The sequence below is a fragment of the Cebus imitator genome, unplaced genomic scaffold (assembly GCF_001604975.1).
Source record: "Cebus imitator isolate Cc_AM_T3 unplaced genomic scaffold, Cebus_imitator-1.0 Scaffold72, whole genome shotgun sequence".
NCBI lineage: Eukaryota > Metazoa > Chordata > Mammalia > Primates > Cebidae > Cebus > Cebus imitator.
The window spans coordinates 2,621,584-2,636,102 of NW_016107387.1; the positions used below are offsets into that span (position 1 = coordinate 2,621,584).

General features: G+C 39.3%; 1 protein-coding gene across 6 annotated transcripts in view; it reads right to left on the reverse strand.

Moving 5' to 3' along the window:
* The window catches only part of DNAH9 (dynein axonemal heavy chain 9), a 367,598-nt gene that overhangs the window by 299,417 nt on the left and 53,662 nt on the right, over nt 1-14,519 (reverse strand). For all 6 annotated transcript variants that reach the window (XM_017531396.2, XM_017531398.2, XM_037739576.1 and 3 more), the window contains 3 exons: nt 9,847-9,982; nt 5,619-5,815; nt 5,085-5,509 (listed from right to left, as the gene is read on the reverse strand). In XM_017531396.2, the coding sequence (XP_017386885.1) occupies nt 5,085-5,509; nt 5,619-5,815; nt 9,847-9,982 (758 nt within the window). The remainder of the gene's footprint in view (nt 1-5,084; nt 5,510-5,618; nt 5,816-9,846; nt 9,983-14,519) is intronic.

Sequence of the window (14,519 nt, forward strand, 5' to 3'; positions counted from 1 at the left end):
TGATCCACCTGCCTCGGCCTCCAAAAGTGCTGGGATTACAGGCGTGAGCCACCGCGCCCAGCCCATTATTTTCAAATATGCCCAGAAATTTGTAAGAACTGAATATACTCTAGTGAATAAAGTAAACTTCAACAAATTTCAGAAGCTTGTTATTACATATATTATTCTCTAACCACAGCGCAATTAAGTTGGAAATTAATAACAAAACTCTAACTAGAAAAGTCCCACATTTGAAAAATTAAAAAATCTGAACCCATCATAATGAATATTAAAGGTATTTAGAGCTAAATTAAATGAGAATATTACATACTAAAATGTAAGATGGAGGTAAAACTGTACTTAGAAGAGAATTTATAACTTTTGATGTCAGCATTCAAAGAGACAAAAGACTCAAAATTAACAAGCAAACATTAGCCAAAGAACAGAAAATAAATCCAAAGTAGTAAAGAAAATAATAAAATAAAAAAATAAATTATTGAAATAACAATAAAACTATAATAAATAAAATCAATGAATTTATTAGATAGTTTTTTGTGTCTGGAAAGACTAAGAAAGGAAACCAGAAAGCACAAATAAAAATAGACAGAAATGGAAAGAGGAAGACAACACCAACTTTGCAGAGATTAAACAGTTGAGAAGTTATTATCCATTTTATAACAATAATTTGAAGATTTACATGAGACGGATACATTCCTAGAAAATATGACTTACTAAAAGTGACTTACTAAGGAATAGAAAACTTCAGTATCTTTATAATCACTAAAGAAATTATAGGCTAAAATCTTCTTACAAAGAAAATCCCAAGCCCAGATGGCTCAATAAGAAATTTAAACCAAACTTTCACAGATCAGAGAATTTCAAGATTACACCAAGTCTTCTGGAGAATAAGTAAGAAGGATTACTTCTTGTTTTATGAAGATAGCAAAATTACATAACCAAAAATCAGATACAGACAGTAAAACAAACAAAAAAAAATAGAAAGAAAGAAAGAAAGAAAGAAAATTGAAGGCCAAATTCAATTACAAGCAGGTGCAGCAATGCTAAACAAAATATTTGCAAACAAAATAAACCAGAGAGTTCATTGAAAAAGATAATACTTTATATTTTGGGTATATCTCAGATGTTGGGTTGTTTTAATATTAGAAGCCAAATAATATGTTCACCACTTTAACAGCTTGAGGGAAAAAGCAGAATTATCTTAATGGACATAGATAAAACACTTGATAAAATTTTATATCCATTTATGCTAAATACTCCTAACAAATTAGAAATAGAAGGGAAGTTTTAAAATCAGATAAAGCAAATCCACAGAAAATTCCACTGGAAGTCCTAGCCAGGGTGGTAAGATAAGAGGCAGAGATATAAAGCATAAAGACTGAGAAGAAAGAAGAAATAAAACTATCATAAATATGTAGATGATGACCATGTACATAGCAAACACCAAAGAGTGTACAGATGAATTATCAAAATTATTAAATTAATTTAGCAGGGTTGCTTGATACAAAGTCAAATACAAAAATCAATTCCATTTCTACAGAAAATACAATTTAAAAATATTATTTATGCCAGGAACCAAAAAAAAAAATACTGAGGAATATATCTGAATTATTTTAAAGATAACGATTACAAAATTTCACTGAAAGTCATAAAAAGGATGCAAATAAGTAGAGAGAAAACATGTTCTTGGACAAGAATACTTTTAGTATCACCAATTCTACTCAGATTGATCTATAGTCACTACAAACATAATTAAAATCTCAACAGACTTTTTTCCTTTACAAACTGATAATTACAATTTATATGAAATGGTAAGGACCAAGAACTGTCAAGACATTCTTGATGAAAATGATACAGGTGGAGACCTGCCCTACCAGATATTGAGATTTGTCACTAAGCTATAGTAATTAGGATTTCTTTATATTCATGCAGTGCTAGATAAGGAACTACTAATTGTGAAAGATAAAATTTTAAAGCTTTCAGAAGAGAATACAGGAGAGTATCATTAGGATACCAGGGCAAAAAAGCATTTATTTAATAAGACGAAAGAACAATGTAAGGGAAAAGTTGAACACATTTGGCCACATTGAAATTAAGAATCTGTTTATCAGAACATACCATAAGTGGAGTGAAAAGACAGTTCACAAAATGGTAGACTCCATTTGCAAGACATACAATAGCAAAGGACTAGATACAGAATATGTAAGTAATTCTTAATCATAATATCAAAAAGGAAAAAACAAACTCCATTAGAAAAATGAATGATGGATATGAATAGGCACAGAAAAGGAAACATAATGACTTGCCAAAAACATAAATACTCAGAGTACTGCAAAATATTTAACACAGTGAGATACCACTACACTCCCACCAGAGTGGTCAGGATTAAACAATTTATCAATACTAAGAGGTGGGGAGGATGCTAGGCTGTAAGACCTTTCACCCAAGGCTGTTTCTACCATGGAGGGAGCTTGGCATGATATGCATACTCTTTGACTTAGCAATTCCACACCCTAGAGGAATGCTCACCTACTCCGTGAATACTACTTGAAGCAACACTGTTAAAAGGGAAGCAGTGTCCTTAGGGGAGAGCAGAAGGAGCCAGGATTCAGTTGGAGCAAAAAGGTGATGAGAAAAGATGAAGGGGACAGTGGGTATTTGCTGCTGTAAGATCCCGAGGTCTGGTGCAAGGGCACAGGAAAGCTTTGGAAGTGCAGGGGTAGGAGTTGAGTCAGATTATGACAGAAAGAGCTGAATGAGTATGAGAATTTAAGTAATAAAAGGGGATTGGACTTCTGGCATTGAATGAAGTATCTAAGATGCAACAAAAGGTGAGATTCATCCTGACCTATTAAGGAAAGGTAGAAATCACATAATTATATGGCACAAAGAGACAATAATAATTTTTTGTATTATTTCTATTTTATCTAATCCTCCAAAATCCTCTAAATCCTTAAGTGTAACACAGTAGCCAGTTTCTAGAATCACCAACTGTTAAAGGTGGAAGACGGAAGCCACCTTAGGAGAATCTAGTTGGGCTGTCTTCTTTCAGAAATGAGGAAACAGGGATTCAAGGACACAAGTTCAGGCCTCCTAATTGCTCTACTGTGTGTTCATCCTGTTAAACCAACTCCGTTAGATCCTTTGAATGAAGCCTACCTGGTTGATGCCCATAACAGCTGTTATTACCATGTGCTGTATCAACCATGCGTTTTTGATCCTTTCACATCTGGAGTCTTAGAAACTCTGGAGGGACTTCCCCACGCAGGGCTGAGCAATTCCTTGAGACAGCAGTGGCTGGCCTGTGAGCATATCTTTTATATGCAAACCAACCATTCCAGAGTCCTGCTGCCCTAATCAGCCCAAGGCCAGAACCCAGACAATTAGGAATAGTCTCTTTGCCCCAGAGCTGCTGAAATGTTCAAACTCACCAATCCTAAACCTGCTTGCCATGCTCACCTATTCCTTCCCACAGAAATCACAACAAAGGCCCCTGCCTGTATTTTCCACTCCCCTCTGCCTCCTGCCAGACCCTGGAGCTTCCCGCTGTGGCCCTGTGTGGCATGCTATACACCGTCCTCCTGGGAACCGTAACAATCTACCTTTTTATGGCAGTCCTCCCCTGCTCTGTGGCCTTGTCATGCTGAATAATAAAACTGGCATTTTGAAACATGCTGCCTTGTCCTTGGATTACCAGACCTAGCAATGGAGAGGGACCACAAAGCATCTGTCCCCTCCAACAATGCTCCACTCTGGGGCTCTGTCACAGTCCTACCACCCACCAGCATTTCTTCTTCTTGCCTCTGAGGTCCTCGGGGAACAAAAGCTTTCATGAATGTGGAAGAATACCCAGGAAGCCATATTTAAGACATCCCCACAAAGCGTTCTTGGGGTTTCCTAGGGTGATCGAACATTACCCCTGGAAAGTCTCTCAAAGTTTATCTGTAGATAGATAAAATTCTCGATGTTGTCATTTTCTTTGCGCCTATGGCTCCAGATCATGAAGCAAGGCAGTGGCAGCGTTAAGCAAAATCAGCACGAAACTAAGGACACGGTCAGGTTGGCCTCCCCGCAGTGTCATCCAGCCCTCCAAAGGGTGTTCGCTGTGCAGAGGGACTGGTGCTCCCCCAGTGGATTCTGAGATGGGGGTCGAGATTCTAATTGTGTTGGGTCTCTGGGGACCAGGCCAAGGTAAAGTGACCAGGGGACTGTTGGCCTCATGGATTATTCATTCAGAGGATGATACTCCGGCTTAGAGAGACTACTGCTGGGCTGCGTAGTCTAGGTCTCAGTAGGACAGACCAGAGTTTCATATCCAGCCTGTCACACAGTGAAAGTCACAGACAGGCAGTCAGGAGCATGGGGTTTCGATGACGTCCACATTGACCAGTTGGATAATCTGAGACAAGGAGTAAGTGGTGGAAGTAAAACAAAGAGGCTCATTAGAACCCCTCTGCTTCCCAAGCTTAAAGGGATCACATGGGGCTGTGAAGGGAGCTTGATCTGCTATTATTGTCTCTAACATTACCACTCAACCACATGTCTTTCACACACTGGATGTCAAATGGAAAACAAAACAAAGAGGCTTTATCTGGTGAACAAAGAAAAGGGCAGGACGTAAGTTACCAGGGTGTCCAAAAGCCTAGAACCTCTGACCAGCTGTCTTAATTGTTTTCTCTCTTTTTTTTTTTTGAGATGACATCTCACTCTGTTGCCCAGGCTGGAGTGTAATGGTATGATTTTGGTTCACTGCAACCTCTGCCTCCCAGGTTCAAGTGATTCTCCTGCCTCAGCCTCCTCAGTAGCTGGGACCACAGGTACCCGCCACCACTCCTGGCTAATTTTTGCATTTTTAGTAGAGGCAGGGTTTCACCATATTGGCCAGGCTGGTCTCGAACTCCTGATCTCAAGATCCACCTGCCTTGGCCTCCCAAAGTGCTGGGATTATAGGCGCAAGCCACAGTGCCCAGCTGCTGTCTTAATTTTTAATTTAACCAACATGCCCGTGGAGAAAAATATGAAAAACATTAAAAACAGTGTTCCTCGCAGCCTAGTATGCCAGAAGAAAGTGAAAACAACTGTAGTACCTGTGAGTGACGTGGTCCACAAGATGTTGTTTGAACAGGAGGCTCCACCTCTTAATAATATTCAGCAGAGATGCCTTAAAGGGTCGAATATCAATTTTCATCCAGCTGTCAAACACCTTGATGGGCTCCAGCCTGCACACCTCTTCATAAAGCGTTTCATAGGAGTCGATTTGCACTTTAAACTGAGAAAGGAGGGGAGGGTTCTCCGGGATGCCATCTTCTACATGGTCTTCAATTTCCTCTGCAGTGAGGATGTGCCCGTACAGCAGAAACTGACCCAGAACCTCCTTCCGGTCCTCCACATAGAGGTAGGAATACTGGCTGAAGGTGCTCCGATAGCCACAGCAGAGGCCCATCATCCTCTGGACTCTCTCCATGAGTGTGCGCCGCATGTTTGCCAAAACTGGCATGGCGTCCAGGTCTACCTGGGGAAGCGAGACAACAGCAGGCAGGTTACACCAATGTGCGGCCCGAAGTTTGAGATTTGGCTGGAGGGGACACAGGTGGAGGGCAGGATGGCTGCAGCTCCAGTACCTGATAGTGAGGAGAGCCGTTTCGTGGGGAAAGCCGTGGCACCAGAGATGAGATGCCAAAAATGCTGGTGACGAGACCCTCAACAATGTCATAGAAACCCCCCTTCACTCCAGACTCCAGAGATGGATAGAAAACTAGCTCTGGGATGGCTAGAGTCAGTTGTGCTTCAAATACTGGGGTAAGTCCTGCCTTACACTCTGAAAAACACAGAAAACAAGCAAACAAAACAAAGAGCGGATCAAAGTAGAGGAGTGTTTTAAAAGCACCTAGAGGAATGCTTTCCTTTAGATAAGCTGCTAGACTGTAGGCAAATGGAAATGTAAAAATCCGTTTACATCCCATACGATGTGAGGGTGATAGTCTTGCAGGGCTTCTCAACTGGGGAACCACTGACATTTGAATAGGCCAATTCTGGTGCAAAGCTCTCTTGGGTACTGCAGGATATTTACTTTCCTTGTCTTCATGGAGCACAGTCTAGTGCTGGATCAGCCCAAGCCATAGTCCCCTTCCACATTCTCAGATGCCTCTTAGGGTCAGTTCAGCCTCTGGTTGAGAAGAGGTTGATTTTTCTTTTTTTTTTTTTTCTCCGACAGAGTGGAGTCTCACTCTGTTGCCTAGGCTGGAGAGCAGGGGCATAATCTCGGCTCACTGCAACCTCCACCTCCTGGGTTCAAGCGATTCTCCTGCCTCAGTCTCCCAAGTAGCTGGGATTACAGGTGCCTGCCACCATGCCCAGCTAATTTTTGTATTTTTAGTAGAGACGGGGTGTCACCATATTGGACAGGCTGGTCTCAAACTCCTGACCTTGTGATCTGCCCGCCTCAGCCTCCCAAAGTGCTGGGATTATAGGCGTGAGCCACCACGCCCAGATGAGAAGAGGTTGATTTTTCAAAGCCCATTTCTTGGAAGCAGCTTATTTCTTCCTAGGCACAATTTATCCACACTGGTTGCCACTAGGCAAATGCGGCTGAGCTTGTCAATGATGTACGGACACCAACTACGAAGAAAAATTACAATTCTGCCTATTCTGCTCCTTTTCTAAGAAACAACTTAATTTATTGCTGTGGTCCTGCAGTGATAAACATTTTAAAAACAGTATGAATAATTAACAAATCCCTGATTACTTACTAGGTCAACTTGCCTTGCTAAATTTAAATCAAAATATAACAGAGCAAGATGTTCCAGGTACAAGATATATGCTTAAACTTTTATCAATAACCACTTATTTTTATATGACTTTTTGATTGTAGACATATTTAGGAGCCTGTTAAGGACTGAATACTATGGGTAGCAAGAGAATGTTCACTGAAATCCATTGTTGTCTTCTTTCCTAGAAATAGAGTGATAACTGGGATTTGACCAGATTTCCCAGCCCTGCTTGCAGACAGGTGTGGCAATGAAATTTCCTCACCAGTGGATGTTAGGAAGATGTGATGGTGCCACTTGTGGGCTGGGACTCCTGAAATTACAGGAGACCCTTCTCTATACTAACTCTCTTTCTCCTCTACCAGACTAGAACTGGACATGGCAGTGAGTCAACTCAACCCTGGAATGAGGACAAGGCCCTGAAGAATGGAGCCACAGGATGGAAGGAATCTGCCCACCAAACTGGAACACCCACCTTGGACTCCTGCTTTCAAGGGTAGACTTCTTTGTCCTTTAAACCATATTGGTGATAGAGTTTTTATTACCACAGTTTAGCCATTCACCCTAACTAAAGTACTGCAGGATCCTCGAAATATGTAAAACTAGGGCCTTGCCTTCACAACTGGAGGGATGACAAATGTGCACTATTGGACTCAGGAGAGTCCCAATATTTAACTTACAGGAATACAAATTTACCTATAACAAAGTAATTATATAAGTTTATAAAATAGTATAGTTTATAAAAACTACTATAACTTTATAAAATAGTACAGTTTATAAAATCACCCATATTTATTTTATATATGTACTCATGACATATTCTGCATTAATATACATATTATCTACTTATAAATTAATAGATAAGGTTGCGTATAGTATGCAGAATTCAAAAGACTTGAAAGAAATGTTTTGACTATATGAGATTTTTGTCCTGTATGTTGACATGGGACTGTAATCTCTAAATTGGATGTAACGCCGATGTAATTATCATCCAAAGCAGATTATCCTGGTTCCAATCTTGGCACACGTAAATCATTTTACTAGGTAAAAGGATGAAGAACATTTCTCTATGGAGTGGGAAGCATAAAACGTATGCAGGGTTTGGGTTGACAGATGACATGAAGACCAACCCAAGTCTTGGGAATGCTTTCAACAATGTCATAGAAGTACCCCCCCTGCTGTAGGCTCCCCTCCAAGTAACAGTCCAAGGTGAACGTTTCAGTTTGGTGGACAGGTGCCTTCCATCCTGTGTCTCGACCATTTTCCCGGGCCTTATCCTCATTTATTGCGGGCCTGACTAGACACAAGAAAACAAAATGGTAAGGTAGACCTAGGATGAAAAAGCCATCCGACTCAGCCACTGTAAGGGGTCACCATGATTTTCTTCTCAGAGGCCCCTTTAGGCTCCTTTGCTTCCCCCTAGATAACCAGTGCCTTTTAAATTTTATCTATGGTGCTTCAGCTCAGACAGCTGCTAAATTTAGCTCCTGCCCATTCAAAGGAGAATGTGAAGGGCTTCTATATTGTGAAGAAAATGTGTTCCCTGCTCTCTTTTTTCCACAAAAGGACAGACACTTTGGTAATCTTGGAAAAAGACTGCCATCTTTTCTCTCCATCCCCTTGGTCCCACTCTGTCCTTCCCACAAGTGGACACATGACACATCAGACAGCCCAGATCAGGAGAGACCAGATCAGGAGAGACCAGACAGCCACTGGTCAAGGATGGAGCCATTAAGGCACCATTTCTAGTACCTTGCCTGCACCCAAGTATGGCTGGGGTGCCTTCCTAGATTCTCTATGGAAGGATGAGTGATGAAGCCCCCTGAACTTCCAGCATAAGAAGAGGTTTGGTCAGTTCACTAAGGTGAACACCATCAGTGTTGGTCTATAAGAGCCAGTTGTCCAGACATGGTGCCCGTGTTCCATGCCCCATTGGCTTGTTGCTCCCAGGCTCTGGAAGATGATCTCCCACCTTGCTAACTATGCTGGATTTCCTGAGTCCTGTTGTTGATCTCCTTAGTTTGGAGCACCCCTGTATTCTGCAAGCAAAGACCATGCCTCACACCTCAGCCATTCTATCTATCAAGACCATGGGGATGGCCACTGGGGCTATACTCGGTGCTGGGCCTTGCTTCTCTCTGTATTCTCAACCTAGGTGTCTGCATGTAGTCTCCTTTATGCGCTGGATATCTGGACATTGGCCCTGGACTATTTATTTTATATCGGTATTTCATTTTGATCCTTGAGGTCTTAAAAGCTCTCATCTTACTTACATCCTCTACTTTCAAAATATTTACCTCTGCCTTTTCATTTTGACAAATTTCCATAAGTTCCTTGCTAAGCAACACAGAATCTGCTAGAATGTGAAAGTTTAATTCAACTTTTACTCCTAAACTCTTCTGCCCTGTCCATCTCATCATTTCCTAGCCAAGGTTAGCCCTTTCTGTATCTTTAACTCTGTGCACCTTACCCATTTATTCACTAAAAATTCAAAGCCCTTAACTATTTTTTAAACGCTACAAAGAATGCCCATTATGTTCTAAACATTTATTTTTCTTCTGAAAATTACCTCCTCTTCTGCTTCTTGTGTGACTCTTTCACTCAGAAAAACTTCTGTTTCTTCCGTTTAACCTGGCTGCCACAATCTCCTTGTGCTCTCAAAAGGCTATAGAGATCAAGCACATGAAGCTTGAAGGCACAGAATGTCCCCACCCATTGCCCCATCCAAGTCAAGCTTGGATGAAGCTTTCTGCCTTCATTACCAGCAGTGCTTCCTGCTGCTTAACTTGGTCACTCCTCTTTACTGAAGCTTGATTTAGATGGAATTTGCTTTTATGCTTTTGCCATGTGTGTCACTATCTTACAGCTTGGTTTATTATCTAATTTTAAGCATCAGAAATCTTTTGTTTTTGAACAATTTAGAAGTTCAAAACCTTTTCTATTATACTGTGTGTCATTCACAAAATGTCTACAATGTTTTGGGAAAAGTCTTAGAGCACTCAGTTGCTCTTCAATATAATTCAACAAATGTTACTGTTGTTATCTTTCCAATAATAACCCGAATCCATCAACCAGTAAGTACCAGTATTTTCCAGGAGATACTTGAGGGAGCACTCAATGGCAAGAAAGAATCCATTCAGCAACATATTGTCAATAGAGTTAACATAAGTCTTCCAGATACTGGAGGTTGGGTCTGCTGAAAATAGACTCAGGTTTTCCTATAAAAGAAAGAAGAAAGGATAAAAACCTTGTTTAATAGCATGAAAAAACTGGCATAATCAACAGTCAAAATAAAAAAAACACACAGAGAAAAAACCCTCTTGTGGAAAATTTGTTATTAGATGTGTATCGAATCCACTCTGCCTAACGAGTATTACCATTGATTGAAAGGACAGCAAAGTTAGTCCATGACGGGAATATAGGGGTCAACCTGCCCCTGAGGAAGGAGGATGGGGTTGGTCCAGCTTCTCAGAAGCAATGCTGATGGGTGCAATGTGTGCTTCTTAAGCGTTGGTTGATATACTGTGGAGGAAGCTGCATGAGGGCAGAAGTTAGGGTAGGCAGAGGAAGGAATTTTAAGGGTAGATAGCATTAAGATTCACATTTTAATAAAAACTTGAGGTTCAAAGAAGCAAAGCATTTTTCTGGCTAATGATCAGAAATGAGCTGAAGTGTTTTGCAGTTGGCATTCAATCATACTGAGTAACTTAGAAAATGCATACAAATAAAAAATGTTTTTCTCTCTCTCTCCCCTCCTCCCTCCCTACCTTCTCTTTTACATGATACACTCACTCTTGACCTATTGGTGGCCAAGCATCACCATGGTAACAAGGTTTGGGCTTCAAGGAAAGGAAGCCTAAATGCTCAGCAATGCCAAGTACAGACATCCCATTTACTTTTCATTATTTGCATTATTAACACTTTTTTACAGCAGTTTTCCAGTTATCTAATATCTTTAGAGAAAGCAGGAACTAACTTGCAGAAGTAACATTTCTAGATGACTCACATTTACCCCTTTAGGATGTATTGCCATGTTATAAATCCCCCTGGATTTAAATAATCTCATCATCTTGCTTTTAGATAAAACAACTCTACAATTTCTAAGATGCAATACCCACACCTTTCTTTCCTAAGTAGATTTAAGATGTATGTTCTTCATGACTTAAAGTCCATCATCATGCAATTCACAACATGGTGACAATACAGAGTTGCTCTCAGTTGTTACAATGTGTACACTTGTTTGCTTCTACATTAAATAACTTCTAGCGTTTATGACTGCTTTGTATAATTGTTCTACCTTTTCTGGTTGTCAAGCTATCAACGTAATATCTATATCTTTCACCTTTGTTTACCGCCTCAAATCTACCGCAGTCTAAGAAACAAACATGTTGGAATTTTCTATGAAGTAGGAAGAAATACTCTGAGTTTCTGATTTTAACCACAACAGAAAAGTGTCAGATTGTACTTGTTCTTCTGCAAACAAACATAGAACTGATAGTAATAAAGAAATAATTAGTTTGGGTAACTGAATAACAGACAGAATGAGGATGTGATCCTCTAAAGAAGGGACATACTCAAGGTGAGCCTCACCACCACATGGCTTTCTACCCAAAGACCCTTTCCAAACTATGGCATAGGTTAGTGGAGCTCAGGTAGAGCATCCATGCTGATAAGCAGAGAAGACAGAATCTGGAGTTTGGTGCTGCTGTGGTGGCCGGGTTCTCCTGAGTCTGACCGAGGAATCAGCTATGTATGTTTAGAGCTAGGTCTGTAAGACCTGGTGAAAAATAGTTGCAGAGGGCTCTAAGCTGAATGGAAATTATGTAGGTGGTAGAGTGTTGGAGAATGTTACAGTTATATCAGAAATAATGAAGCAACCTTGCAGATAACCCAGGAATTCAGTTGAGACCTTGGTAACACCATGAATTAGAATTAGAGCAGCTCAATTCCAGAGTAAGTCCTCATTAGATCCTTAAAAAGTGAGCCTCAACAGGACCAAGGTGATCCATCAGTAAATTAGTGGCCGCCAAAACAAAACTCAAACTCTGTAAAGGTAAAAAATCCAGATTCTCAAGTGGCATTTAAGCGGCATTCAACAAGTCTAGCACATAATAAAAAAAATTACTAGACATAAAAAGAAGCAGATAAATGTGATATTTAACCAGGAGAGAAAACAGTCACTAAGAACAAATTCAGAAAATAATCTGGGTAGGTCTCTGATTCATAATTGTCATACTAACCCTGGAAAGCCTACTCATTTAACCTATTTTATGTGAGAGAAATTAAACTTCTGTCTCATTAAAGAGGAAAAAAAGAAAAGAAATAGACTCAGAAAATAACATAGATGTTGAAATTTTAGCAGACAAGAACATCATAATTTCACAAAATTAAGTGAAAAGAGTTTCAAGAAACTTAGTAACTCCAAGCACGAAGAACACAATGAAAATCAACTCAGAAACATTATCGTCACACTGAAAAAATATCAAAGATGAAAAAAGAATCTATTAAAAGCAGCCTGAGATAAATAATATATTACATATAGAGAAACAAAGATACAAATTATGACTGGCTTCTTGTAAAAAAAAACATTGGGGGGTAGGAGATAATAAAATAACTTCATAAAGAAAAAAAAAAAACTATCTATACACAATGTGTCCCCAATGAAACTGTCCTTTAAAAGCAAAGATGAAATAAGGACATTTTTAGATAAACAAAGACTGAGAGAATGTCTCATAAGCAGACCTGAACTTGAAGAATTATTAAATAAATTTCTTCAGGCTGAAGAGAAATAATCCCAGATGGTAATTTACATCAGTAGAAGGAAATAACAAGCCTGAAAGTCATGAGTATGTGGGTAAATATAAAACACTGTAGGCTGGGCGTGGTGGCTCAAGCCTGTAATCCCAGCATTTTGGGAGGCTGAGGCGGGTGGATCATGAGGTCAAGAGATCAAGACCATCCTGGTCAACATGGTGAAACCCTGTCTCTACTAAAACTACAAAAAATTAGCTGGGCATGTTGGCGCGTGCCTGTAGTCCCAGCTACTCAGGAGGCTGAGGCAGGAGAATTGCCTGAACCCAGGAGGCGGAGGTTGCGGTGAGTCGAGATCGCGCCATTGCACTCCAGCCTGGGCAACAAGAGTGAAACTCCGTCTCAAAAAAAAAAAAAAAAAATTGTAAAAATTTTTTCTTATATTTTTAAAGTAAAAACTATAACACTGCATTGTGGGGCTTAATATGCATATTAATAGATATCATATATTTTACTATGAATATGTATTATGTGTGTGCATATATATATAAGTATGTCACACAGCAGCAGTACAAAAGATAGGTGAGAGGTTAAATTACACCACTACACCACACTTTGGCAAGGTTTCTGTGGGAAAACTCTATGTAGATCATAAGCTGAAGATGCATACTGAAACCTGGAACAACCACTAGAAATGTAATGCAACAAGGTAAAGCTGAAATGCCAATTGAGAAATTAAAATAGAATACTAAAAAATATACAACTACCCAACAAGCAGGTGAGAATGGAAGAGCAGAGGAACAAAAAAGCAATGATGCAAATAGAAAACAAATAGCAAAATTTAGTAGAGCTAAATTCAACCATACGGGTACTTACATTAAATGTAAATAGTCTATGCATTCCAATGAATAGGCAGAGTTGTTAGACTTTAAAAAGTCAATTTGTATTATATGTTGACTATAAAGACAAGAAATTTCAATCCAAGGAAACAAATAGGTTGAAGTTAAAATGGTGGGAAAAGATGAAAAATACAAAAAGTAAGAATAATGAATCAGAAAGGAAAGGCTAAATTTTTATCAGAAAAAAATAGACTTCAAAAAAGGGGGTAATGTTAGAAATAAAAAGAGAATTCCATAATTACAAAATGGTCAATTAATCAGGAAGTTATAATAATAAATGTTATAATAATTATAAATGTGATAAAATGTTACACATTTATAAAAATTATAAATGTGAAAGTTGTAATTATTATAGAACTAACTTCAAACCTGTGACAAAAAAAAAAAAATCTAACAGAACTAAAATTTAAATAGACAAATCCCAAATTGTAAGTGGATATTTTAACACTCTACCTTCAGTAACTGATACGACAAATAGCCTGCAAAAGATCACAACAATGCTATCAACTGCTTTGAACTAATTTGTATTTCTAGAACACTACCCCCAACAAAAGGAGAATAAACATTATTGTCAAGTCTCCAAGGAACACTCACTAAGATAGACCATATTCTGGGTCATGGAACAAGTCTCAGTAAATTCCCAAAGATTGAAAGCTTACAGAGTATCTTCTCTGAGCACAACAGAATTAAATTAGATACCAATTTTTAAAGAGATCCAGAGAAGCTCTGAATATACGGTAAACAACAAACTTCAAAATGACCACTAAGTAAAATAAGTTATAACAAGAGCTGGGCATGGTGGTTCACACCTGTAATCCCAGCACTTTGGGAGGCCAAGGCAGGTGGATCATTTGAGGCCAGGAGTTTGAGACCAGCCTGGCCAAAACCTCATTTCTACTAAAAATACAAAAATTAGCCGGGCATGGTGGCATATCCCTGTAATCCCAGCTATTTGGGAGGCTGAGGCACAAGAATCACTTGAACCTGGGAGGTAGAAATTGCAATGAGTCACGACAGCATCACTGCACTCCAGCCTAGGGGACAGAGCAAGACAGCAAGACTCTGTTTAAAAAAAAAAAAAAAAAAAAAAAAAAAAAAAAAAAAA